General features: G+C 54.9%; 1 protein-coding gene across 1 annotated transcript in view; it reads left to right on the top strand.

The window, feature by feature from the left end:
* The first annotated feature begins 1,818 nt into the window (after window positions 1–1,818).
* The window catches only part of USP43 (ubiquitin specific peptidase 43), a 176,387-nt gene continuing 152,226 nt past the window's right edge, over window positions 1,819–25,979 (top strand). The window contains exon 1 of the mRNA XM_038372636.2: window positions 1,819–2,652. Coding sequence (XP_038228564.1) covers window positions 2,092–2,652 — 561 coding nt within the window. The 5' untranslated portion in view covers window positions 1,819–2,091. The remainder of the gene's footprint in view (window positions 2,653–25,979) is intronic.

The raw sequence follows: 25,979 nt of genomic DNA, 5'->3' as shown, positions 1-25,979 counted from the left end.
GGATCTCGGTTCCCCTGCTGGACGCCCGGCCCTGCTGCACAGAGCTGTTGTAAGGCTGAATTTGTGAGTGCTGGAAACTAACAGCTGACGCTGCGCTCTGCTCACTTGGGCAGCGGGGCTGCAAGCTCCTGCCACCCTGAGCAGCATGGTAAGGGAGGGGCAGTGGTGCACTTGGCGGTAGGGGGGCCCACGGGGCAGTCAGGGAACAGGGAGCGGTTGGATGGGGAGGAGGTTCTGGGGCGGTTGGTTGGGAACGGGGCTGGGGGTTGGATGGAAGTCCCGGGGGGCCTGTCAGGGGGTGGGGGCAGTCAGGGGACAAGGAGCAGAGGGGGTTGGTTAGGGGGTGGGATCCTGGGGAGTGTGGTTTGGGGCAGGGGGTCCTGGGAGGGGGTGATCAGGGGACAAGGAGCGGGGGGGTTGGATGGGGGTGGGATCCTGGGGGGTGTGGTTTGGGGCGGCGGGTCCTGGGAGGGGGTGATCAGGGGACAAGGAGCGGGGGGGTTGGATAGGGGGTGGGATCCTGGGGGGTGTGGTTTGGGGCGGCGGGTCCTGGGAGGGGGTGATCAGGGGACAAGGAGCAGGGGGGGTTGGATGGGTCAGGGGTTCTGAGGGGGGCAGTCAGGGGGTGGGAACTAGGAGGGGGCAATAGGGGGCAGGGACCAGGCTGTTTGGGGGGCAAAGCCTTCCCTGCCTGCCCCTCCATACAGTTTTGCATCCCAATGTGGCCCTTGGGCCAAAAAGTTTGACCACCCACATCTACAGTCTTTGCCTTTGTCCTTCGATTCCATTCCATAAGTACAGGAGATTATTATTTGTTGGATTTCAGGCCTTATCTCTAGGAGGAAAATTGCACTGGTTTAACTAGGTGGACGTAAACTCCTAATGTAGAGACACTTAAATCACTCCCGCTTAAATCAGACGATCATTTACTGATGCAAGCTGATGTAAGCGAGGGCTAAACTGGTCTGCAGCAGTGTAACTAGTGCTATGTCTACACTTTTGGGGGTGTGTAGGCTGTGTGTAGCTACATGTCACAGTCAACAGGTGGCTGCATCCAGACTGCAATGTGTAGCTACATGTGCCAGCCAATGACAGGCTCTGGCATGGGGGGGAGGGGGAAGCTCAGCCTTTCCCCACTGCCAAAGTCTTTCCCTGCCCGGGGAGGCCTGGCTCAAGGAGTAGAGAGCTGTATAGTGTATGCACTTGCGTACATACCCATACCCTTCTACTCATAAGCCATGCCCCACCGTCTACATTGCTACTGAAAGCCGTGCTAGGGGGGCTGCCTCAGTACACACGGCTGAAAGAAGCACAAAGTGTAGCTGTAACCTAGACTGGTGCAATTTTCTAGTGTGGAGTAGGCAGGCCTGAGATTCTGACGATAGGGCGAGGGCTAGGAGCAAACAGTGGGAGCTAGTGAAAACAAGGGAGAGGATGAGAAAACAAACGCCACAGCTGATCGTCAACGTGCTGGAAGCTGCTCCGATACTAGGGGAGGAGCAGAGCTTAAGAGCCGCCAGAGAACAGGCTGACCTAGAGTCCTGTCTTTAGAGCTGTGTGCTTGCCCTCACCTCTTGTGGAGGGCAGTTCCGCAGGCACCGACCAGCTGCCTCTCGCCTCTGCCGGTGCCCGCCTGGCTCGCTTCCAGCAGCTGTTTACCGTGGGCTCGGGGTGGCTGCTGGGCAGTGCTACTTCCTCTTGGAAACACCTGACTCAGGCAGCCTCCCCACGCCCAGCCCTGGCAAAGCCCATTTCCAGGGCAGGCTCCAGCCAATGCTGCTTTTCACCACCAGCAGCAGCAGCGTCTCGCCTGCGAAAAGCCGCTGCCCTGCCCCCCCCCGCTCTCCCCCCCCCTTCTTCCCAACTAAACCAGGCTAATCAGATTCCAGCAGGGGGAGGAGCTGCCCCTTCGCACACCCCGAGCCAGCGGCTCCGGGACCCAGCGCCGCGCAGGGAGGGGGGCCGGCGGCATGCCCGGCATCCCCTCGGCCCGCGGGGCACCTGTCGGGGGCAGCTCGGCCGGCGCCGTGGAGCGCAGCGCGCAGGGGGAGGCAGGTGAATCAGGTGCCGGGCGAGCGGCGGGGCCAGGAGATGGGCGACCAGCCGCAGGCGGGGGGCAGGAGAGGGGCCGGCCCGCAGCCCCCCAAGGAGCGGCCCGGGCGGCGGCGGGGGTCCCGGCGCAGACCCCTGCGCGCCCTGGGCAGCCTGCTCAGCCGCCTGCTGAAAACTTTGAGCGCCTTGTCTCACTTGGGAGGGGGGAACCGCCGGGGGGGCGCGGAGCCGGAGGACGATGAGGGGGGGTTCCGGTGCCCGCCGGGCCCCCCGCCGGCCGGGCCCCCCGGGGCAGCCTCGCCGGAGGAGCAGGTCGGGGGAGGCAGCGGCTGGCCGGAGGCGCGGCGCTCCTGGAGCCCCCCGGGGGGCGCGGCGGAGGGGCTTCCCCCCGGGGTGCAGGGGCTGAAGAACCACGGCAACACCTGCTTCATGAACGCTGTGGTGCAGTGCCTGAGCAACACCGACCTGCTGGCCGAGTTCCTGGGCCTGGAGCGGTACCGTGCCCATGGCGTGCCCGGAGAGGTCACCCAACAGCTGGCAGCCCTGGTCCGGGCGCTCTGGACGCTGGACTACACCCCGCAGCTCTCCGTGGAGTTCAAGGTAGGATGGGGCATCCGGACCCCCAGCCACGGGCTGGGGCAAGGGGCGCCTGCCAGGCTCACTGGGGTGGGTGCCTAACCATGGCCCAGTGCGCAGGGGCTGTGGGTGCAGGGCGCTCTAACCCTAACCTTAACGCTGCCCCCAAGCCAACCTTAACTCCGTTTCCACTCTAGTGCTAATCAAAATCACACAGCACAGTGGCATCCAGCCGACCAGCCTGTGCACCAGACTGATGCTGGTACTTCAGGTTCTCTCTCTATCTTTATTTACCTTAACAAGGAGTCACACTAGCAGTGCATCTCCATGCACCCCGTACCCTGTCACCCTAATCCTCAGGTTTCGCAGTGCCAAGACCTTCCGAGCTAGAGGTGTGCCAGCGGTGCTTGGTTGTGGGGTAGGAGTGGGCTCAGTCTGGTCAGCAGGTGCAGCTGGCTGGGAGGTTGGGGGATGGCTGCATGCTGTGGACAAGAGGCTATCTTAGCAGGTGAATGAGTTGTGTCTGTGGGCCAGATCCTGCTGTCGGCTACGCTGTGCGACTCCCCTGAAGATATGCTGATGTAACTGAGGTCCCAGTCCTGTACCCTGTTCTGTGTGGACCAACCTGGTGTGGAGGAGCTCCAGAGCCTTCAGTGGGTTATGTGTTGGCACAGGTGTGTGCCCTGGTGGAAAAAGTTGCAGAGTTTAGGCATGAGTTGAACAGCTGGTCCTGTGGTCCAGTCCTGAGAGCCCTTATTCGTGTGAGTGGTGAGTATCGTCTATACGATAGGGGAGTAAATTTCTTGCAGTCTTCCTGAGCCTTAGTTTTTCCATCTGTAAAATAAGGAGTGACAATGAACCACCTGTGTAAAGTGTTGAGATCCTCTGGGGAACAACAGTGCATAGACTGGAGAGAGCTAAGGGCAACGTGCCTAGCCCTGATGCCCATGTGCCCAAGTACCCCAGCTCCTGCAGTATGTACCACCCGTCTCTCCTGTGGCACCGGCGTCAGATGAGGCTTCATGGGAGCGCTCTCCGTGGCTGGGGTGTCACCTGGAAGCCTCAGTGCTAATCAGCAGGATTAGTGTTTGTAAAGCACTTTGAAGATGAAAATGGAATATTTATTATTAAGTAATTGCCGAGGAGCCCACCCATTCTCCGGCCCCCATCCCCATGCTGGTGAGAAGGCTGTCCAGCTGAGCCTGCCTGTATATGTGGGGCTAGAATCAGAGGCATCAGGAGTGGGTTCTCACCTGCCAGGCTTCCCAGCTCCTTCCCCACATGGCAGCTGTGACAGCAGCTGCTTATGCTGAGCTAGTGCCAGTGTAGGTAGAATGAACAGCTGTCTCTGGAGAGGTGCAGAAGAATTGTAACAACCCCATTTCCATCCACTCACGCCTTTACTGAGAGCACCGAGGAGCCTGCCTGCCTCCCTCACTTAGGTAGTGGAATAAGCTCCCTTTTCCCTGCCTCCTGTGCTGGCACAGGCTGCCATTGGGAGTGGCCGCTGGGTGCGGATTTTTAGCTCAGCCCTGCAATGGGATGAGCAGACTCCAGACACTCCCATGATCTGTGAGAGAAGAATATGGAATCAGACTGGGAGCTGCCTGGGGGCAGGACTGTGAATTGTCCTGTGGGATCCCATCTCCCCCCTTCCTTGCACACCTGTGATCTGGGCCTTTCACCAGAGGGCATCTCAGGGAGTGGAGGAGGCAGAGGCTGGGCTGGGGGTCGGGGGTAATGGGTAGCAAATGTTTGTTGTAGCTTTTATAGCATGCATCCTGCTATTGTAATAATGGGTACAATCTGCCTGTGTAAATCAGTGTAATGATGAGAGCCTCCCTCTCCAGATAGCTGCATTCCTAGACAGGGAGGGAGGAGAAAAGTTCCCTCCTTAACTCTTAATTTCCTCCCCCGGATGGTTAGCTGCATGTGACATCAATTTCCTCCCAATTTTTAATCTCCCTGGAAAATAAGATCTCCCATGGGAATATGGAAGAGTTTGGAGGTTTTATGAGAGGCTGCAGAGCTCCACAATCTATTCATCCATGTCCACAGCTCCTTTTATTTGAAGATCTCTCTGCTGGAGGTTGCGCTCTATGGTAAATCTGCTCCCTTTGCCCCATGGAGTTGCATGTAACCCTTGCATCAGTTGGGGTTGTAAAAGTGTATTGAGAAGGTTGGGGGAGCCCTAAATTAAAGCACTTCAGGCCATAATCTGATGATTGTTGGAGTCTCAAAGGACTTCCCTTCAAGGCACATCACATGGGACATTTTCATCCTCTGACTCATCAGGTACTGGCCACAGTCAGCAGCAGCCAGAGCAAATTTGAAGAGTCAGTTGTCTGATCCATCGCTTGGGCAAAGGCTGTATGTTACTAACTGAGATGAGCATTCCTTTCTGTGCCGGTACAGCAGCCACTTCTAAAGATGTGAAATTGTTTTGTCTTCAGTTGCTTCCCCAATTGGAAAAGGCCCCAGTTCACACAGCTGACAAAGGAGAAACCCCAAGCAGAGCATTGTAGCTTGAAGATCAGTCTCAGGAATGCTGGAGCATTTTTGTAGGTGGAGCCTTTATGGACAAATTGATCTCTACCCACTAATATTTTGCAAGAAGTGAATTCTTCTGTCCAGAGCAGCGCTTTCCAAGCTGAATGTTTGCAGACCAGTCCCTAATTCTAATCAGTATTCAGCATTTTTACAAAGAAGGGGTGATAAGGAAATTTTGTCCTGACCCAACCAAAAGTGCTCTGAACTAGCAGCCCTGTACTACTCTACAGGTGGTTGACTGGCATTTGGGTCTGTTGGGGACAGCTGTGCCCATGAGTTGTAACATGGAGCAGAGCTGGACTGCAATGTGTGCCAGCACAGGCCTGGTTTTGTCTGCGGCACAGACTTGACCCACGAGGCTGGGTTGCTATGTCGGTGCATCAGGACGCCACGGTGGTGCTGCTGAATGACCCCAGAATGCCAGCTCCTTGCCTCTGAGCCGTGTCCCGGGTCCAGGCAGTGGTACAGCATGATGGTGGCTCCTGGGCCGTGGCTCACAGGGTGGGGAGTGGCACGGATAAACCCTGTGCAGAGCAGGAGAGCGTTGGTGTGCAGAGGAGCCCATCGTTCTTTGGAAAAACGACTCCCTCACTCCCCTTATTTGGCTGTGTGCTCTGGAGGTGGCTGATGGTCAGAGCAGCAGGCTGGGAGGCAGGAGTTCTAGCTTCCATTCCTAACCCTTCCGCTGCCTCAGTCTGTAACCTTGAGCAAGTCCCCTGCATCCTTTCCTGCATGCCTGTGCTGGGAACAGGGTAGGGAAAGCTAAGGAATATTGTAGCTATTGTGCATGGCAGGGCAGAGCCCAGCTCGCTCTCCATGCTGACAGCTCTCTGGTGTCTTAAACAACTTTTCCGATTTCTACACCGGCACAACCTGCTGAAAGGTCCTGGGATGCGCTCCATGCAGTTCTCAGCTCTTGACTTGAATATAGACCCACTAGAGCCGAACGTGAGCCGCAGAGGTCTGGTTCCAAACTTGCTCAGCAATGGGCAGGATTGGGAACCAGGGTTTTCCTCGGGCAGGACTCTGCAATGTCCACGCTCCTTGGCCGATGACCAGCCTGTCAGCACGTTCCCACCCAAGGAAAGTCGCCTCAAGCCCCCGATGTGAAAGCCGGGGCGTTTCGCCCCCCAGCCGCGTACGAGATCTGGCCAGCAGGGTGGATTTGGGTGTGATAACATGCAGTAGCAGTGTGAACTGGCAGTGAACTTCAGGCTGTGTTTCTAGGAAACAGCATAGTGAGTAGCTGAGTGAGAGTGAGAGAATGAAGAGCCCTATTGAGAGCATCTCCCAGTGTCCCAGTCAATTTCACATTCCTGGCCAGCAAAATCTCCCCTTCTCCGGTTCCCGCGCGACTGCTAGAAGCGTGGGAGGGAGCAATGAGCCCCGTTGTGTGGCACACAGATAACTTGTTGTGTGAGCTGTTCTGAGAGGAATGCCCAGCAGGCCCCTTGGTAACCCTACCTTGGGGAGCCACGCCTGGGAACGCACAGAAGAGAGCCAGCTACGTTCTAACTGAGCTGGCCATACGTAGCCCAGAGCAGGGGCGAGGCCAAGTGACTGGTCCACCTTGAATAGGCTCCACAAGGGGGTTCCTGCAACAGCCCGAGTGAATCCTGTGATGTGTCAGTGACTGGGACATGAACGATTGTGCCTAGTGGTTGGAGCAGGAGCCAGGAATGGGAGTCCACTGGTCAGAGCCGATGTCAGGAGCCAGGAATTGGAGCTGAGGGCCAGGACCAGGTGACCTAGCATGAGGCAGGGCAGGAGTAGAATTGGAAAAAGGCAGCAGCAGGATCAGAACAAAGTGGGAGCAAAGCTGGGAAGAAGAAGGCACAGAAGTTGTTGCAGCCAGGAGCGAATGAGGAGTTGCTGAACTGCTGCTGCTGGGCTTAAGAGCTGGTCTCCTGCCTCTTCCAGTAAAGCAGCTTGTAGGAGGCTGCTGGCTGTGCTTGTTAGGTCGCCCAGAGACTGGATCCGCAGGAACGTCTTCACTGCAATAAAAATCCACAGCACAGCTGCAGCTGGCCCAGGTCAGCTGAGTCTCAGATCCTGGCCAGCGGGCTCAGGCCGTGGGGCTAAAATGACAGTGGAGATGTCTGGGCTCAGGCTGGAGCCTGGGCTCTGAGGCCCTGCAAGGCAGGAGGTGTCTATGCTTCGGTTCTTAGCCCTGCAGCCCCAAGCCCTGCGAGTCCAAGTCAGCTGACCATGCTCTGAGACCCAGTGCTGCGGGTTTTTATTGCAGTGTAGACATAGCTTTGCTCCTGGCTGTCCATGCAGGAGGATTTTAGAGGGCAGGATGAATTATGAGTAACAAAAGAACTACCACTTCCAACCTTGCCAACCCCACTGCCTTGCCAGTGTGGCTCTGCTGAGCTCTGGCCCTTCCCCAGTCCCATCCCTCTTCTTCATTGCAAGCCTTCTGCTGTTTTTGCACAGCCCCATCCTCGGTTTGAGCTCCCTCCCGCACCTGGGATCTCTTTGCTGAGCGATGTAGCTCTGCCCCCGGAGATGCTTGCTCAGATATAAATGATCAGACTGAAGGTTTTGGAACAGCTTCTCCCAGCAATTAACAGTGCTAGCAATTTCCAACACTTGTGTAACTTCCCCAGCCCGCATTAGGCTGCTCAGCTGTTTTATTTTTTTTTTTAAATTTCCCTTGGAAGCCACTTAAATAGTTTCTCAGCCCCCTCCTACCTTGGGTTCATCCCCAGCTGGAATACCCCCACATGGCTGGCAAGGAATCGGGCAGCACCAGCCAGAGACGCTGCTGTGTAGCAGTTGGAACAAAGCTGTGCTCTGATCCTCAGTCTCTGTGATCAAGTCACTTGTCTAAGTCATGCCTCCAGCTAGGATGTTGGGTAACCGGCTCTCTGGGAGACCGAGGCTGTGTGGGGAACGGCGCTTTCCCAGGGAGAGAAATCGTGCAGACGGAGGTATCCCCGCAGACTCACAGCTGTCTTTCCCGCTCAGCGGTTCTGTGCCGCTTGCACAAATGGACAGCAAAACGTTTTCTTGCAGAAGCCCTGGGAATTCCTGCAACACATGGGAACCACGGTTGCTGCTTGCTGCCAGCTGGATGAACGTACAGCACTGAATGCTTTTCTCCCTTTATGGGCTCATCCTGGCAGCTTTTTGAAAAGGCCAGCTTTTCAACTGAACTGGCCCATTCCGAGACTGCTCATCTCATGATTTGTTTCTCCAATGCTTTTCTGCACCCCTTCTGTAGGCACTGTAGCGTTTCCAGCCTCGTGCTGCCATCACTGGCCTTTCTTTTAATGTGTTCTGACATCCTTTCTCAGCAGCTAGCCAAGGGGACCCCTCACACACACACTCAGACTCACACTTCAGGCCTCTGACTCAGTGGGCAGAGGAACGTTAACACTCACCCTAACAACCGCAGTGTTACTGGAGAGAAGGTGACTTTAAGCAAGGTAGGGTATTGTACTTTTAGGGCCTTCTCAGGCCGTGAGTCTGTAACCTCTGCATCTAGGAAAGGAAGGGGCCGAAATACAGCAGAGCTGGAGCGGAGGCCAGGAGAGATCCCAGGGGTGAAATCTAGCACAGTGTCAGACTATGGAGTTACATAATAAAAGCTGCAGGGTTGGGATTTGCAAAGGAGCCTGGTGCCCAAATCCCATTGGAAGTTGAGTACTCAACTCCCAGAGGCTAAAGAGCAGCTGTAGGCAATTCAGGGCAAGGGGTGTATGGCCAGCATGTTGCACAGGGTCTCAACTGGGGTCTCCGGGCATTACTCTGATATTACTAAGAATAATGTGATGTGCCCAGAAGCACAAACAGGTGGGCTGGAAAGCCTGGCAATGGGAGGGTACCTCACTGGCATGGGGCAATGGCTGACCCTGTGGGATAGTGAGTACCAGACTGTGAACTCTACAGGGAGGACAGATGAGGTGCCGGAGGTGGGGGGGCAATGATATTCCTGATGATCCAACAAGGGAACGTTTCCAAGTGGGGAGGTCCCCTGCTCAAACCTGTCCTGCCAGTGCCCCGAGTCACCAGGTGCAGACACCTGAGGGCGTAGTACTGTTGGCTTCCATGTCATGACAACATGCTTCATTGCACAATGTTGAGGGAGCTCAAAGAGGCCACTAAAGCGGTGTGTGAGCCACCTGCGTATAACCTATCACATGTACTAACAGGACAGCAGCCGGAGAGGTCGTTTCTCTCCCCTTTACGTGATTGGCTCTTGGACCAGCTCATTAGAGCACATGAGGGGGGATGCTCTGCTCGACTTGGGGTGATGTTTTCAAAAGGGCCTAAGTGACTTAGGAGTCTACATCACTGAGAGCCAATGGGATGGTGGCACCTAAAGCACTTAGGCAATTTTGAAAAATTTGCCCTTATGTCGCACCCGGGAGTTGTTTCAAGGCGTAACTATAGTTGAGCCACAAATCACTAGCTGCAAGAAGACTGACCCAGCCAGCAGGTGATGCCTGGTGAGCCAAGTGGGTGCGGCTACACCTTCCTTCTTCAAAAAAATCAAATGCAGCTAAACCAGAGCATCGCCCTCAAAGGGATGCAGCCAGTTATTCAAACCCACAAACATACGTCTCGGAATGGAGGCAGGTGCTGGTGATCTCTCACTGGCTGGCTGATCGTGTGGCCACTTCCGGTTCCCAAATCAGCTCCTTCGGAAGCAGCCCATTCAGCTGCTGGGATGCACGTCTTGGAGCCCAGGTTCTGCTCTCTGGTGTTTGTCAGTGTCGGTGACTGAGTGAGCCTGGGTTACTCCTGTCAGACCCGGCATGCTGTCTGATGGTCTGGGTGCCCTCGAGGAGCAGCCAGCGTCCTTTGCTTTGGTTAATGCCGTTTGTTCCTGCTGTCCTTCGTGGGGGTGGGGAGATGTGTCAAATTCTGGGTGCTGGACCTGTCAAGGCTAGAGAAGACTGTGAGGAAGTTCAGAGGGACCAGACAAAACCAAGGGACTGATCAGTTTGGTGGCAGATAACATTCGCTGTTGGAGACAATGCGAGGTAAAGCAGCCAGGAAGGAATGATTTGAACTACCCAGACACCCTGAGTGTTTCCAAACTAGCTGCAACTGCTGAGGGAAAAGAGGTGGGAGTCTCTGTGGGCTGCTCAATAAAGACATCTGCTCAGTGGGCAGCAGCGGATTGTTAGGGTGTATAAGGAATGGGACCGAGAATAATACAGAAGATCTTATTATCTGTTAGAGCTGTAGTTCACCTTCACCTGGGGTATGGTGTTCTGTTCTGGTCATCTCAAAGAGCAGATAGGAGAAACAGACAGAGATCAGAGTCAGGTAATGAAGTCTCTCCAAACCTTTAACCGTTTTCAGTATGAAAGGAATTGGGAAAGTTTGGGCCTGTAGATGACTCAGAGGGGAGGTAATACAGCGATACAGAATAGCGAATGGCTGGAGAAGAGCGTTCACTTGCTCCTGTTTATCCTTTCTTGTGTGATAAGAACAAAGAAATGTTCAAATAAAACAATAAACACTTTTCCACAGTGCACAATTGTCCTGTGGAACTTACTGCCACAAGATCTCACTGAGGACGACGACTTAGATGGAATTTAAAAAGGAGTAGCTATTTATATGGAGAGTAAGAACATCTGCAGTGAAATTACAAAGAGTAAAAATATTACAGGTGTATAAACCCTGCTAGCTCCGGGCAGAAGCCAGTCCCTGACAGGCTGGGGCCAGGAAGGAGCAGGTTCGTACACAATTGTTCATTGTGGGGATTGTTACCCTTTCCTCTGGTGAATCTGGCCACTGTCCTGGGGGGAGGGGGATACTGGACTGGATGGACCTGTGGTCTGGCCATTCCTATGCTCCTGCTTGTCCTCTTTTGAGCGACAGCTGTGATGCTTTTTCTCTGAGGCATCTCTTCTGTACAACAGAGCTATTGACTGACTCCTGGGGTAGAAAGAGAGAGTTACCCAAAGCAGCAGTTGTCCAGGAGGTTGTGGTGTCGCACACTGGAGAACAGGGCATAGGAGCGGGAGACAGGAGACCTGGGTTCTATTCTCAGCTCTGCCACTGACTCACAACCTGACCTTGGGCAAGTCACGTCCTCACTCGATGCCTCAGTTTCCCCACCTGTGAACTAGGGATAGCATTCCTTACCAACTAGACCAAGCTCTTGGAGGGTCCTAGCGGAAGAACACAATGGCGGGCAGGGCTGCATTAGTGCCTGAAGGCTAAGGCCAACAGTCCATGAATGGAGGGTTTGTGTTTACCTGAGGGCGGTTTATTGTGCTGCTGGTTCTCCAGGGCAGGTTTTGTCCCCTGCATGTGTGCTTCCTTCTGTGTGCAACGTGCCATAGGTGCACAGTCCCTGTCCCGTGGCTGGGCAGCTGGGATCCCATCCACCCCGGCTGCAGGCACTTGGGGTGTTGCTCGGCTGCAGGAACTGCTGGGCCACAGAGTTGCAAATCCCATGGCTTCCCACAAGCGAAGGAACTGCCGTGGGTCATCACTGGGGCACCAGGCAGAACATCTCTGTCTGGTCCTCTGGCCTTGGAGGCCGTGCAGCCAGCAGGATTGGACCCCTAGTGCGTGGTTCGTTGTATGTGTCTGTGGCCCTCAGGCAGAGCTGGAGATGGCAGCCGTGAGGTATTGCCCCATGCGTGTGATTTTACACACCTGTGTGACCAGCAGTGCAGTCATCAGAAGCTTTCTGGCTGTTCTTGTCCTGCTGGTAGCAAAGCTTGGTCGTACGTCCCATTCCTTTCTCCAGTGGCTCCGGAGTTGCCTTCTGGGGGGTGTCAGAGGCATACGGAGGCCTGACCTCAGCCTGAACATGGCTAGCAATCCTACAGATGCTTCCCAAGCGGGACTAGACCCCAGCTGGCCCCTCACAGCAGTGCTGGCTCTGCAGGGCTCCCAGGTGCCGACGCTGTCTCTAGCCACTGGGATTGGCAGCTGTGCCGGGTGTATCAGCGGAGTAAGAGGGGCGCTTTTCTGATCATAAAACGGTGATATCTCATGGCATGGATGTTGACATATGTGTCCAAACTGTCACGTACCTCAGTTTGGAGCAGAGTGGATAAAACTCAATTTTTTTTTTTTTCAAAAAAATCAGATTTTTTTTTATTAAATGCTTTTTGAGGAAAAAAAAAATATCTAAAGATAGTTTTAATTAAGATCCATTATAGCTAAAATATATCTCATCATGGAATAGGGTTTATAAATTCTAATTCTATAGTATGAGACAATATATTCATGTAATGTTTAAGAAAAGTTTTGTAAATTAATTCCAATAGTTTGTGGATTAGGGACACAATCTATTGGGGTTCCAGGGGCTTCTGTGTAGATTATTTAGGTTAATCTTTCTATCTATCCAGTGGGACTCAGTGCTCAGTCTAGAAGATACCATCAGAGATGCTTAGTTTTGCAGTTCTCAAACTGTGGATTTGTGTCTCCATAGGTAACATGCTTGTTGACTGCAAAAATGTTTTAAATAAATAATATATAGAGATGAGAAATAACAGACCTCAAACTCTATTGTCCCTCTGCAAATTTGTGTGCACAGAGTCAATCCCTTCATACCTATTTCCCAAAGTGCAAAGTTTTAAAAAGGTCAATGAATAGAAGATTGTTGGGGGCGGAATAGATCTGGACAAGGAGAAGAAGTCTGGAGATAAATGTGAGAAGTGAGGGACATATGCTTGTTTTGTTAAAATATTATGTTTGCTTTTGAAGAAAAAAAATCCAGAATTCTTAACCTTGTTGTTTTAGTTAAATAAAACAGTTTAAATATCTGTCAGGTGGTGTTCTCCTTATATAGCATGGCAAAAAAATCCTCCAAATATTAATAATTAACCTGCTGAATTGGAGATAGTTTGCCTCCCAATGACATCGTAAATATCTGCTTCAATTACCTTTGATAAATGATATCACCAAATAATCATTCATTTTCTGATATAGCTATAAAAGTAATCTGAAAAGTTTTCAAAATAAATCACTGTTTAAAAATGTATAGTGTGTACCTTCTAAAAATGAAACCTACATCTATCTCTGAGTTGTGAAGAATATGTATTAAGGTTATAACAACCAACAAGATGCACTTTTATGTAGAAAACCATGATTAAATCGAGTCTTCCTGACTAGTGATTTAAATCAAATCCACCCTGGTTTGGGGGGTGCCTGCATATCCTCCCTGCGTGGTTCCAGTTGGATGTGGTATTATTCACTTCCTGTCTTTAATCCACTCAGCAGTGTCACTATGTGGCTGTTAAACACCTGACATGACATGCAGTGCCCCAGAGCTGGCTGCATTTGAGTGTGTGTGTGTGGGGGGGGGTGGAAGGTGACCCCAGTCTGAATAATCTGCATAGCACCTGGGGCTACGTCGGGGTCCCTGGGGACAGGAAGCCCCGTAGAGATGGATGGAGGAGATTATTGGAGGGTGTTTTCTTTGCACCTCCTGGCTGTCTGTCCGTCTGCAGGAGGATGAATTATGTTGAGGTGATTAAAGAACCGGTGTGGGGGCCTGCCCCGCACAAAGAAACCACTCCCCTCCCGACAGAGGAAATGCTGTCCTCGCCCCACAGCAGGGTCCCTGGAGGTCACGGCCCATGGCTCAGAACAGGGAGTGCCCTGGTGATCAGACCTCTCTGGCGTGGGCTGGGGACTCTAACTGCTCAGGCAGGGGGGTTGTCTCGCCAGGTTGCAGGAAAGGCTGGAGAGGCTGCTTATGCCAACCCCGCCCAGCCCGAGGGAAGAACGTCAGAGCTTGGAAGAGCTGGGCACAGGACCTGTTAGAGCTGCCAAACTGCCCGCATTGCTGCAGGGAGAGGAGGAGCTTGGATCAGGAGACACCCTCTTCCCCCTCACCTTCCCTTGAGATGGCCCCTGCAGTGCCCTGCGCTGGGCGTGAAACTGGTGGGGTGGGGGCCAGGAGCCCGGTTAGTCTGTGCTCTGTGTGCCAGGCAGAGTGGCTCTCAAGGCCCCAGCAGGGCAGGGAGGCAGGGACTGGGGGATCCACAACTAGGCAGCTCCACTACCAGATCCTCCCTGCAGAAGGGTCTGGGTGCAAGGTCCCCATGGAGCAGTGTTGGGGGATGCCTTCCCCCCAATTCTGCACCCCTGTGCACCCCGGCTTTGTGTGGGCACTGGGATTTACCCTTAACCAAGGGGGTGGGAATTGCGCCTTCTGATCATCATGCTATTGACCAGCAGAGGAGGGGTGAAGGGCCCGGTCCTGGGTGCCCTCTGGCTCCTTTGTGCAGGCTAGGGTGGCCCACAGGGGCTAGAGAACATCCCTGGTGTAGGGGGCCTCTGATGGCCCAGGGCAGAGCTGCCTCTCCTGGCTCTACCCCACACAGAAGTTGCCGGGTAGGGGGTGGGACAAGGGGCAGACTGGGAATAAACAGGGTGATGGGGCACCCTCTGGCCAGGCCTCTTTCTGGCCAAGGCCCATAGGAGCCAGACTGTCCTTCCGGGAGCCGAACTGGCTCTTGGCAGCCCTTGAGTGGGGGGCATTCTCCACCTCCCCATGGCTCGGCACTGGCATAGGGGTACACCTGGCCCAGGGTACCTGCTGAGTGGCTCACAGACCCTCTCCTCATTCCAGTGGGCACTTGGGACTGATGTGGGGGACATGCCAGGGCTGTACCGAGTCGGGGGCAGGGCACAGCCCACCACCGAGGGGCTGCATGGCCGGGGGGCACAGCCTTAGCTCTGCTGTGCCCTGCAGTCTATGGGGCACTGGCTTTGCCACCCTGCAGCAGGGCGCTGGGCTCTCAGATCTGGGTGCCTGCCTCAGGCAGGAGCCAACAGCGGCTGCTGCAGAGAAAAGTGATTCCTGCCCTGCCCGCCTCCTGCGTGGGACTCGGCTCACACCCTGCATGGGGGTCACTCTGCCTCCTACCAGTGGGGATTCTTGAGGGATTCCCCAGCCCCTCAGCAGACTCTGTTCTCTGGCTGCAGCGAGGTTCTGCTTTCCGGAGGGCTGCCATGCCTCCAGGCTGTCCGGGCCTTGCCTGGAGTTTGAACAGGCTGATCCAGACGCTAGAGGCTCACGGCAGGGCCGCAGTGTCGTGCTGCATCTTCACGGTGCCAGCTGGGGCAGCTCAAGGAAGCGGCGACAACGCCCTTAGTTGTGCAGGGTCGCTTCATTCCGCTGGGAAGACCTGTACCCGCTGGCAAGCTGCGCTCTTCGCAGCCTCAGTCCGCGCTAGCGTCTCGCATGGCGCTTCTTCCCAAAACTACGCCAGGTGGCCAGAGGAATCTGACTGGATCTGCCAGCCAGAGCTCACAGGTGAAACGTGCCAGGCGGGGCACTGGCCAGCACAGAACAGGGAAGCAGAGAGAGGGTGTCGGTGCTCATATGGACAGGGGTCAGGCTCTGCAAGGGGCATGTCTTTTTAACCCTTCGAATGCTGCCAGGTGCCCAGGTGCCAGGCACTGGTGTGATGCTGAGTGGAGTGCCGGGTGATTTCCAAGCAGCTGTTGATTTCCATGGGGTGGCTGCAGGCCAGCTGTGAAACAGTTAAATGTAGCTGCCCATCTCGGTAGCTTCAACAGGTGTTGCCGCAACGAGCTGGCACCTATCCTGCCCTTGCCATGCAGGGGAGCCTTGGTCTGTATCTGCCCACTACCCAGGAGCTGGGGAGCATCAGCCATTCTGATGGCATTAATGGGGGAGGGAATTCAGTGACTGGGAAGGGCAGACAGCACTGGCTGGAGCCCAGGCTAGGGTGGGGGTCTCTGCTCCCCCAGTACACAAACCGTGCAGTCCCAAGCTCCCGTGCTCCTCTGCCAGTGGGCCCCCATCCTGACCTTCTGGGTCTTGCTCCAGGCCTGGGTCCCACACAGGCAGCACCTGCTGCTATGCCAGCCCTGGTTCTGTCTGGAACGGGAAACACCAATTGTCCACCCTGTGGGCAAACGGTGACTCAGATCAGCCCACCCTCCTCATTGCATCTGCCCTTGCATTGTTCTGGCAGGGAATGAGCCCAGGGCTTCAGATGAAAGGCTCCCCCTTGTACAACACTGCAAATAGACTTTTACAAGCATTTCAGACAACCGTCCCAGGCTGTTTCCGCTCCACAGAGCAACTCATAAGTGCTGCACAGCGAACTTCTGTTCCCTCCCTGCCTCTTGTAGGGCCTTGGGCACCCTGGACTCGCCCCTGGATCCTTGTCGTGCAGCGGGACGCAGGCCAGAATGTTCAGAAGGACCTGCTCCCGACTGAGTACCAAAATGAGGGGCCAGATTTTCCAAAGTGCTGCTGGGAGCTGAGCTGCTCTGAACATATGCAGCCCTTGGGAGCAGAGCCCTTCTGCAAATATGGCCCCCAGGGCAGCAACCTGAGCCCAGGCTTCCATATCAAATCCTCATTGCTCTTTGTGAGCCGCAGGCTGGGGGAGGATCTTGCACCTGAAGGGGAGGTGGAATATCAGGGAGATCCACACCGATAGCATGTCTACATCTGTCATTGAGGCAGCAGGGGCTAAGGGCCCTAAACAGCCCCTGGGGAAGAGACTCTGATGCGATATAGTGGGCTAATGGCAGGGCACCTTGCCATGCTGGACTTTCCTGCTTGATCACCAGCGCCCCTCCCAAAGGCAGGGATCGCAGGAAAGGGAATGAATAGTGTGAGGCGATGGTGGCGTGCAGAGCTCGGCTGCTGGAATGCAGTATCCTGTGTACAGCCCAACCCAGTGGCAATGGCTTGCTCTCACTTTTGAGAAGTCCATTAGTGGCAAAAACTCATCCGGTATCCAAACCAGCTCCATTAAGGGGGGACCTGCAGGAAAACGTGCTTGAGTGAGTCTTAAGAAGGCAGTTATGTAAGATTTCCCCAGGGCTTTGCCTTTGGAAAAACCGTTCTGTTTTTTTCTTACTTTTCTGTTTCAGAGGTAAGTACGTTAGCAGGTCACCTCTTGATAACACTCCTACTGGAACAGCACCTCTGTTCTTCAAGTCCCCTTTTCGTACAGCTGCTGCTCCGGGGCCAGGTTCTGATCTCCGAGAGGCCAGGTGCAAATCCGGAGTACTCCTCTTGAGTTGGGGCGGTTCCTCTGGATTGACACCCTGTGGGCAGCGAGTTCTGAATCTGGCCTGTGTTGCTAACTCTTAAGGTAACCCAGAGGCACTGCGGCACTGCTTGCATAAACCTGCACTCTGCGTTTTGTTCTTCTTGTCGATGATTTGTGCGCAAGTTCAGTGCTGGTGAAAGCTGTTAGATGGACAGTTCTGCTGGCGAAAATGGGAAGCGGTACTCCTTCCCTGCCCCTGCGCTGCCTAAAACCTGGAGAAGCTGGCACTGGGAACTAGGGCTGGGTGAATAATGGTTTGCTGGCACTTTGGAAACATTGTGGGGGGAGGGGAAATCAAATGCTGAAAAACAAAATTCCAATCAGAGCATTTGGATAGCATCAAAACAAAACATCTCATTCCGACTTTCAGGCATTTTGACAAAAGCGAGCAAAGGGTAGGGGAGGAGGAGGAGGTGCCTCCCTTAACCTTTACCCCCGTGGTTAGGATGTGGGACCCTGGTTCAGTTCTCCCCTCTGCCCTTTGAGGCAGGGGTTTCCCACATTGTAAGCTGGGGCTGGAACCCCTGAACTGTGGGATATTCTGGAATTGGGCTTTCTCAGTCTCCTCTTGGAGCTGTTCCACTGTGGTTAAATAATTTCATACTCAAGGCAGCGGGGCCTGGAACTTGGGTCGCTTGCATGCAGGGTGAGTGCCCTAGCTAACCACTAGGCTAGAGAGCTGTTCTCCCTCCCTTTCACTGGCCCAATGACACTCTATTGTCCAGTGGCGCTGGAACATTTTTAGTAGTGGGGGTGCTGAAAGCCAGCCCCCTTAACCCTGTCTGCCCCCCCAGGCTGGGAGCAGGGCTGTCTCTCCAGGAGGGGGGGACTTGGACGGGGTAAGGGGGCTGAGGCCACAGCTGGGGGCAGGCATGGGGCTTGCAGCCAGGACCCTACGTGCAGGGCCAAGAGCAGAGCCCCATCTGTGGCGTGGGACCCTGGGCATGGGGCCAATAGCCAGAGAGCGGGGCCAGCAGCTGGGGCCCCAGGAGCAGAGCCCGGGAGCAGAGGCCTGGGAGCGGCGGTGGGGCTGGTGGACAGGACCCGAGCCCCAGGTGAGATGAGGGGTTGGGGAGGGGAGTGTGGGTGGAGGGCCGGGAGGGAGGCATGGGAAACCCCTCCAGGTTTTATGTGCAGAGCCAGCGGCTGGGGCGTGGGGCTAGCGGCCCTGCATAAAACCTGGGGGTGCTGCAGCACCCCTACTTCCCGCGCCTATGCCATTGTCATTCACAGCGGCACTTCGGAACCATTTGTGATGACAGCCAGGAGACTAACCGTGGGCACTTGTGGTGGTGGGGGGAGTTTATGATATGCACACGCCAGTTCCCGGTTCTGGCACTGATTTACTCGTAGCTGGTACGCTCCCAAAATCTCACAGGCTGCAAGAGTTTTTGAGATCCCTTCTACCTGCTCTTCCTGGGGTCGTTTTCCAAGCACCTTCCAGGCTCTGAAAGATCCAGCTGCAGGCTCAGCTGCTCCTGCTTGGGTCCTTGGGGTCAGCCTGAGCCTATGACACAATCTGACCAGCTTATTCCCAGTGCTGTGGGGAGCCATGCTGGAGCACAGCGTGTGGGACCCCTCATTGGTTGACAAAGCCACTTTCCCTTGGTACCAAAACAGATCCTGCAGACCCCACAGGAGAATCTGTAGGATACATGCAGCCTCAGCGTGACCCCGATCCAGTGGCTGACAGGGACACAGTCAACTGGATTATTCTGAGATTGATTAATAATTAGTGGGAGAGAGTCCCCTTTTCCAGCAGAGGCTCAGTTAAATAGAATGGATTGAATTTAAATTTAATCCCCTGTAAAAAGCAGCGTTTTTAAAGGTTTCTTTGCTTCCTTCTGGCTATTCAGCGGAGTCTGTACTGGGTCCAGTCCTATTCAACTTATTCATAAATGATCTGGAAAAAGGGGTGAACAGTGAGGTGGGAAAATTTGTAGATGATACAAAACTACTCAAGATAGTTAAATCCCTGGCAGACTGCAAAGAGCTTCAAAAGGATCTCTCAAAACTGGGTGATTGGGCAACAAAATGGCCGATGAAATTCAATGTTGATAAATGCAAAGTAATGCACATTCGAAAACATAATCCTAACTATACATCTACAATGATAGGGTCTAAATTAGCTGTTGTCACTCAAGAAAGAGATCTTGGAGTCATTGTGGATCGTTCTCTGGAATCATCCATTCAATGTGCAGCGGCAGTCAAAAAAGTGAACAGAATGTTGGGAATCCTCAAGAAAGGGATAGATAAGACAGAAAATAACATATTGCCTCTAAATAAATCCATGGTACGCCCACATCTTGAATACTGCGTGCAGATGTGGTGATATATCTCAAAAAAGATATATTGGAATTGGAAAAGGTTCAGAAAAGGGCAACAAAAATGATTAGGGGTATGGAACGGCTGCTCTATGTGGAGAGATTAATCAGACTGGGACTTTTCAGCTTGGAAAAGAGACGACTGGGGGGGAATATGATAGAGGTCTATAAAATCATGACTGGTGTGGAATAGGTAGATAAAGAAGTGTTATTTACTCCTCATAACACAAGAACTAGGGGTCACCAAATGAAATTAATAGGAAGCAGATTTAAAACAAACAAAAGGAAGTATTTTTTTACATAATGCACAGTCAACCTGTGAAACTTCTTGCCAGAAGATGTTGTGAAGGCCAAGACTATAACAGGGTTCAAAAAAGAACTAGATAAATTCATGGAGGATAGGTACATCAATGACTATTGGCCAGGATGGTGTCCCTAGCCTCTGTTTGCCAGAAGCTGGGAATGGGTGACAGGATGGATTACTGGGGCATCTGGCGACCTGCTGATTACTGGGGCACCTGGCATTGGCCACTGATGGAAAACAGGATATTGGGCTAGATGGACCTTTGATCTGACCCAGTATGGCCGTTCTTATGAAGGCTGCCTGGAACAATGGTGCCTTCTTACGCAGCATGCCTGCCACTGCATGTGTGTGGGCTCAGAGCTGCTGCCCGTCAGGACCAAAACAGCTCCGGTTGTACTGTTCTTAACTCCTCTTAGCCCCTGCAGAGCCGGCTTGTCTATGGAAGGGGGCTGGAGTCTGTCCCTGCTTGGGCACCAGCAATGGAGTTGTCCCTGCGGTGCAGCCCCGAGCGCATCTGTCCGTGTCAGCGCCTGGAAGGCAGGGGGGCCCGCCCCCGGGGGTGGAGTCTCGAGACCATGGGACTGCGCTGGTGTCCATCGAACCCCATAGTTAGTGTGAGTGAGTGGGGAGAAGGGACAGCTCAGCTCCCCAGGGCCAGACCACATTGGCAGCTGGGAGGGAAGGCTGGATTGAGAGGCTCAGGAGACCTGGCTTCTGTTACTGCCTTGGCCATAGCCTCCCTGTGTGACCCTGGGCAAGTCACTTAGTCGCTCTGTGCCTCAGGTCACCCTCTGTACCATGGGGATGGTGAACCTTCCGTTCTACCAGCTTGTGGCTAGCGGATTGGGAGTTCTCTGGGGCCGGGAACGTCTCACTCTGTGTATGTGCAATGCCTAGTGCAGTGGGGCCCTGATCTCGATGGAGGCCTCCAGATGTTGCCATAATACAAATCGCATCCAAAAGGGCCCATTTGATGCAATCACTGATAGAGACTGGACGCAGAACCCCACACTGCCGTTCTGAGAGCACCCTGCCCAGCAGAACTGCACTGTACTCATACACCCTCTGGGCCAGGTGTGGGTTGGAGTTGCGAAGCCTCGGAGTTGGCTTTTTTAGATTCCCACAGGCTCAGCGCGCTCCTGCTAGCAGGGCAGTGCTTGCGAACAATCCAGCAGCAAAGCACCTTCGTGGGAACAAGTGTTACAAACCCTAAAAATGGAGCAAAAAGAAAAGCAGCAGCAGCGAAGGGCCTGATCCTGCAAGCTACCCTGCATTGAGCCTGGTAGGGGCTCCCTGTGGTTGCAGGGAGCTGCTTGCACAGAACAGCCCACAGGATTGGGCCCCTGAATGCCTGGCATAAATGAACCCACTATAGTCTTTGAGGGAAAGTCCTGGCTGCTTGAATGCAGTAGCGTGGACTTGCACAGGGCATGCCGAGAGTGCTGCTTTGCTTTACGTTCCCAGCCAAGCTCGCATGTAATCTGGATTTAATAAGATGGTGGTTATATGGCTGGGAACGAATAGGTTTTTAAAGATCAGCCCTCTGCTGCAGTTTCGCCACATGTTGTAGATCGATAGCCAGAGGGCAGGTTTGTTAAAGCTCAATAAATAGATATGCCCGGCAAGTACTCTCGTTTAGCTCTGGGTCACTCCACAGTGAGGCTCTGAGCTTTCTGAGAAGTGTGTGGCGGGAGCTTCCTTCCCAGCAGAGCTGGGCTTCCTCTGACCCCCTGCTGCCCCGATCCCAATGCCTTCGTCCAGGGAAAGTTCAGAGCAGACTCTGCAACCTTCTCCCCTCAGAAGCCCCAATCTCCTGAGTCCCAGCCCTGCCTTATAGCCCCCAGGCCATCCCACTGCAGGAAGGGATGCTCTGATAACACCCGAGAAACTGTCATTTCCTGTTGCCTGGTGAAGTTCACACATGAAGCATGATGCTTCTGTATTTAGTGTGGAGTGAAAATCGAGGCCTGGCCCCCCCATCCATTCCTACCAGCTGTGGGGAGGAGGGGGGATACTCACACGCACAGAATCCCCATGCCATTTTAACCTCAGGCCAAAGTATATTTTAATGCAGGCCTTGAAAAGCAAAAAGAGAGAGAGAGAGAGAGAGCCCCTGGAGTTCCCAGCTGAGAAGCAGAGCTGCTGAGGGAAGCTCAGCCTGGCGGTCCAGCCTAACAGGAGCTTAGAGTCTCCCTCGGACTGTTGGGAAAATACAAGGCATCAAAATCAGAGACTTTGCTGCTGGAGACAGAAGCACCTTGGCGCTGCAGAAATGGCTGAAACTGATTCCCACAGTACAGTGGGACCTGGCCAATTCCCGCTGATGGCCAGGGTGAGTTTAGTGAATTAACGGCCATAGAAACCCAAGTCAAGGTGACTGATTCCCAAGAGGCACTTTGTTCCCTTCCTTGGGCGGTTTGTTATCTGCATTCCCGTAGCGCCCAGCTGAGATCAGGGCCCCTGGGGCAGGTGCGGGACGTACACACTCCCAGTGAGAGAGAGTTGCTGCTCCAGGAGCTAACAGACAAACAGTGGAAGAAGGGAGATGTTGGGATCTCCACTTTGCATACGGGGAACTGGGCCGCCCAGGGCTCAGTACCCACAGTCAGGGCCAGGTTCTCCATGTCCCCCTGGGTCGCGCACGGCTGGATTTCCAAAGGTGCGTGGCACCCAACCTGCACCCAGCGTGCCGAGCTCCCTTACAAATCTGACCCCAGCAGTGGGTGAAAGGGGCCCTGTGAGATCTGGACTGGAGGGGATGGGAGGCAGACGGCAGCTCTGTCTGGGGGGATGGGGACTCCATATAGCTAGTGGGAAGGCAAATGGGCCCTATGGTCTGTCTCATGAGCTCCTTGCATCTGGTAGCTTCCTCCTGTTGGTTCCTCTGTATTTGTTGCTGTCATTGAGGGCTCTTTACGGGTGTTGCTAGTGGAGGTCTCTGGGTGCTGTTGCTCTCCACCCCCAAGTTAACCCTTTCGCCATCTGGGATGCACCATTTTGCAGTGGTGGGGCAGTTTCCCCGGCTCTGTGATTTGCCTGTATAGGGAGAGGACAGTTTGAACTGGACAGAGACAGATCAGAGACAAGCTCTTCCTCTCCGTGGGATGGGAGCAGCTGCGAGGCACCCCTGGGCTGGTTCCCAAGCATCCCTGTGCCGCTGATCATGGGTGGTGGGATGCTGAATGTGGCTTGTCCGGGCCCATGCCAAATGCTCAGCTGTGTTCAGGGCCATGCCAGTGTTCAGACATGGTACGATCTGGGGTGGGCGGCAGGCCATCGAGACACCACCCTTCGGAGGAGATTCACGCATTCCAAGGCCAGAAGGAACAACTGATCATCTGACACAGGCCAGAGAACTGCCCCAAACCAGGGTGATAAGCCAGGCTCCCTTCAGCCCAGTTCAGGGGCCTTCCAGTAGTTCCCTTTGGGAGAGAACAAGGGGATCAGTAGCTCTGCTATCCAAACCGGCATTCTCCCTCTGGGGGCCAAATCCTGACATCCTTATTCAGGGCAACAGCCTGAGTTGGGCATTTTGCCCAAGTCAGCACTTGGGCTTATACAGACCTGCAGCCAGTTCAGGAGCCCAGCTCTGTTCCAGCAAGGCCTGTGGTACATTCACAGCGCTATCCCTATGCACAGGATTAACCCCTAGCAGGAGCAGGTCTCAGCTAAGGATGTGGTTTTGGGGTCCCTGCTCTAGGCTGTAGCCTGCTGCAGGGAACCCAAAGCCACTGAAGGCTGTGTTACAGATGGGGAGCTTGTGAGAAACCCAGAAGCCAGACCGTATTTGCCATCAGTGCCCAGTGGTCTGATGCCCCAGGTTCTCTCTGCACTGGCTGGTTTTTATCTGGACCCCCTGCTCCCCCCAGCAGCCCAGCTGTGTATCATGCAGTGGTGCAGGATGCAGGCCGGGCAGGAGAATCTTGGCTGGTTTGGCCGGGCTCTGGTTCTGGTGGGTAAATGCATGGACAGCAGATTAGGGTGTAATTACAAGTCAAGGATTCAGAAGCAATTACCATGCAAGCTGCCCTCTGAAACATGCACTTTGTAATCCCCTTGTACCCAACATGGCATCGGGCCCCTGCCATGGGCTTGCCTATGGCATGGCAGATATGAGATAGCTGTGCCCTGGGGCTTCCGGAGGTGACTGATGGTGGAATGTCCCTGAGGTTTTGGTGGGTTCTTACGGACTCACCCGTCCTTCCTACCAGCCCCACCACCCTGCTGCCTGGCTGCTGTGGGTGAGTGCTCTTTTCCTGACCACAAAGGCGTGCCCCCGGGGGCTGCTCTGACTGGCAGCAGACATGCTTCCACCCAGACAGCGTGCTCATGCTCACGGGGCCTGGGAGCCCAATGCCATGCTGGGTGCAAGGGGATTACAAAGTGCCTGGGGCCTGCTGTGGTGGAGGGTACTGGCCCTGGGGAGCCCAAGGCAGTCAGGCACCTGGCAGGGCTGCTGCTGGGGGCATAACTTGGCTCAGGGGATTAGGTCTGGGTCAGAGGTTCTGATCCATCCCAGCCTGGTCCCTGTAATGCTGGGGGGCTGGCTGCGATGAGCTGGCCTGAGCTGTGGTGGTGGACAGTGGGTGGGGCGGTGTACCAGGAGCAGGGAGATGGGCTCCCCCATTTGCCCCCTGGCTGGCAGCACTTTATCCCTGTGTGCAGGGGACAGCGCCAGAGCAAGTGTTAGGAGCTTGCCCCCTTGTGGATACCCAGAGGCCTGCAGGGCTGTGAATCTGGCACTGTTCCCAGATTTAGGGAATGGCCTGGGACGACCGAGCCCCTCAGGACCAGGGCTGATCGCAGCCTCTCCCCTCTGCTGTGGGACCCGGGGCTGGACTCAGCCACCTGGAGAAGATGGAGCCATGGGAGCCCCAGGGTGGGCACGGGGAGCGAGTGGGCACGGCTGGTACTGGCTCTGTGCTGCCGGGGGGTGAGAGCACACCGCTAGGGATTAGGGGCTGCTGAACCTGTTAGCCGCTCAGTGCTCTAATTAGGACAGGTTTCATTACCAAGATGCACTGGCCACTCAACTTCAATTTGCAGAGCTGCTGAGCAATGGGCCTCGCCAGGCGCTGAGCAACCCGGGGCATGTCCCCGAGCTCACAGCTAAATTCAGCTTGGCTATTTATGGCTCAGGACAGCAGCAGCTTGATTCCTGCAGGGGCTGGGGCGAGGGACTGCACTGGGGTGGGGGCAAATAGCAGGGGTTAGCGGTGCCAGTGGTGAGGGGGTCCCAGTGATGGGCACCTGGTTCCTTAGCAGCTGGGTGTTACTGTCCCTTTTGAGGGGCCTAAGCAGGTGCGCTCAGACTGAAGTCAGCTCGGGGAGGTAGGGGGCAGGCTGGGTGGGGGCTCTTCATAGCCACCCTCCCCTTTCTGGTTGACTCAGCTGTGAGCTAATGCTGGCCCTGCCCCCCAACTCAGCTGGCTCTGGGGCACTGCCTCTGACAGGACCCACCCGACCGCTACATGGCCCCCTGGGCGCTACCTCCACTGGGGTCTCCCAGCCACTCCCTGGCCCCCCGGGGCACTATGTCCAGTGCATTATTGCACATACTTGAAATTGCCTCTGCACGCTGTGTTTGCCCCCCGGGCCCTCAGCTTGTCCACAGAGCAATCCCTATATGGCAGGAAGGCTCAGGCCTGGGCTGGCACTGGCAGCTGCTACGGGGTCTGCTCCAGTATGGGACCCCACTGCAGCTCCCCCCACACCTCCTGGGAGGGGCTGGCGGGGGTAGGGTAGGGCCTTTTAGGATCCTCCCAAATTCTATTTCACCCCCTCATGCCCACTTCCCCCTTGAGCTATGTCTCTCCCACCCCCCCACTTCAGTCCTGCCTGGCTCACTTCCGATCTGCCTAACCCTTGTCTCCAAGGTGCTGTTGCTCTGCAAACCTGTTTTTCCAGCCCCGAGTAAAGGTTAGGCAGCCAGGCAGCACAGGCGGGCGTCCCATTGGCCGTGGGCCTGTGCGGGGACAACTGGGCTGCTCCGAAGGGACGAGGGAGACAATGCCTCCAGCAAGGACCCCGGGGACTCTGCTCCCCCCTCCCCTGGCTACCAAGCGGCTGCTTTCCTGTATTCCAGCCCTGCCTGGCACCGTTCCCAGGCGAAGGCTAGTCAGGGCTGGCGTCCGGGAGAAGCTT

The sequence above is a fragment of the Dermochelys coriacea genome, chromosome 14, assembly GCF_009764565.3.
Source record: "Dermochelys coriacea isolate rDerCor1 chromosome 14, rDerCor1.pri.v4, whole genome shotgun sequence".
Taxonomy (NCBI): Eukaryota; Metazoa; Chordata; order Testudines; family Dermochelyidae; genus Dermochelys; species Dermochelys coriacea.
This window is presented reverse-complemented; position numbering and strand designations above follow the sequence as displayed.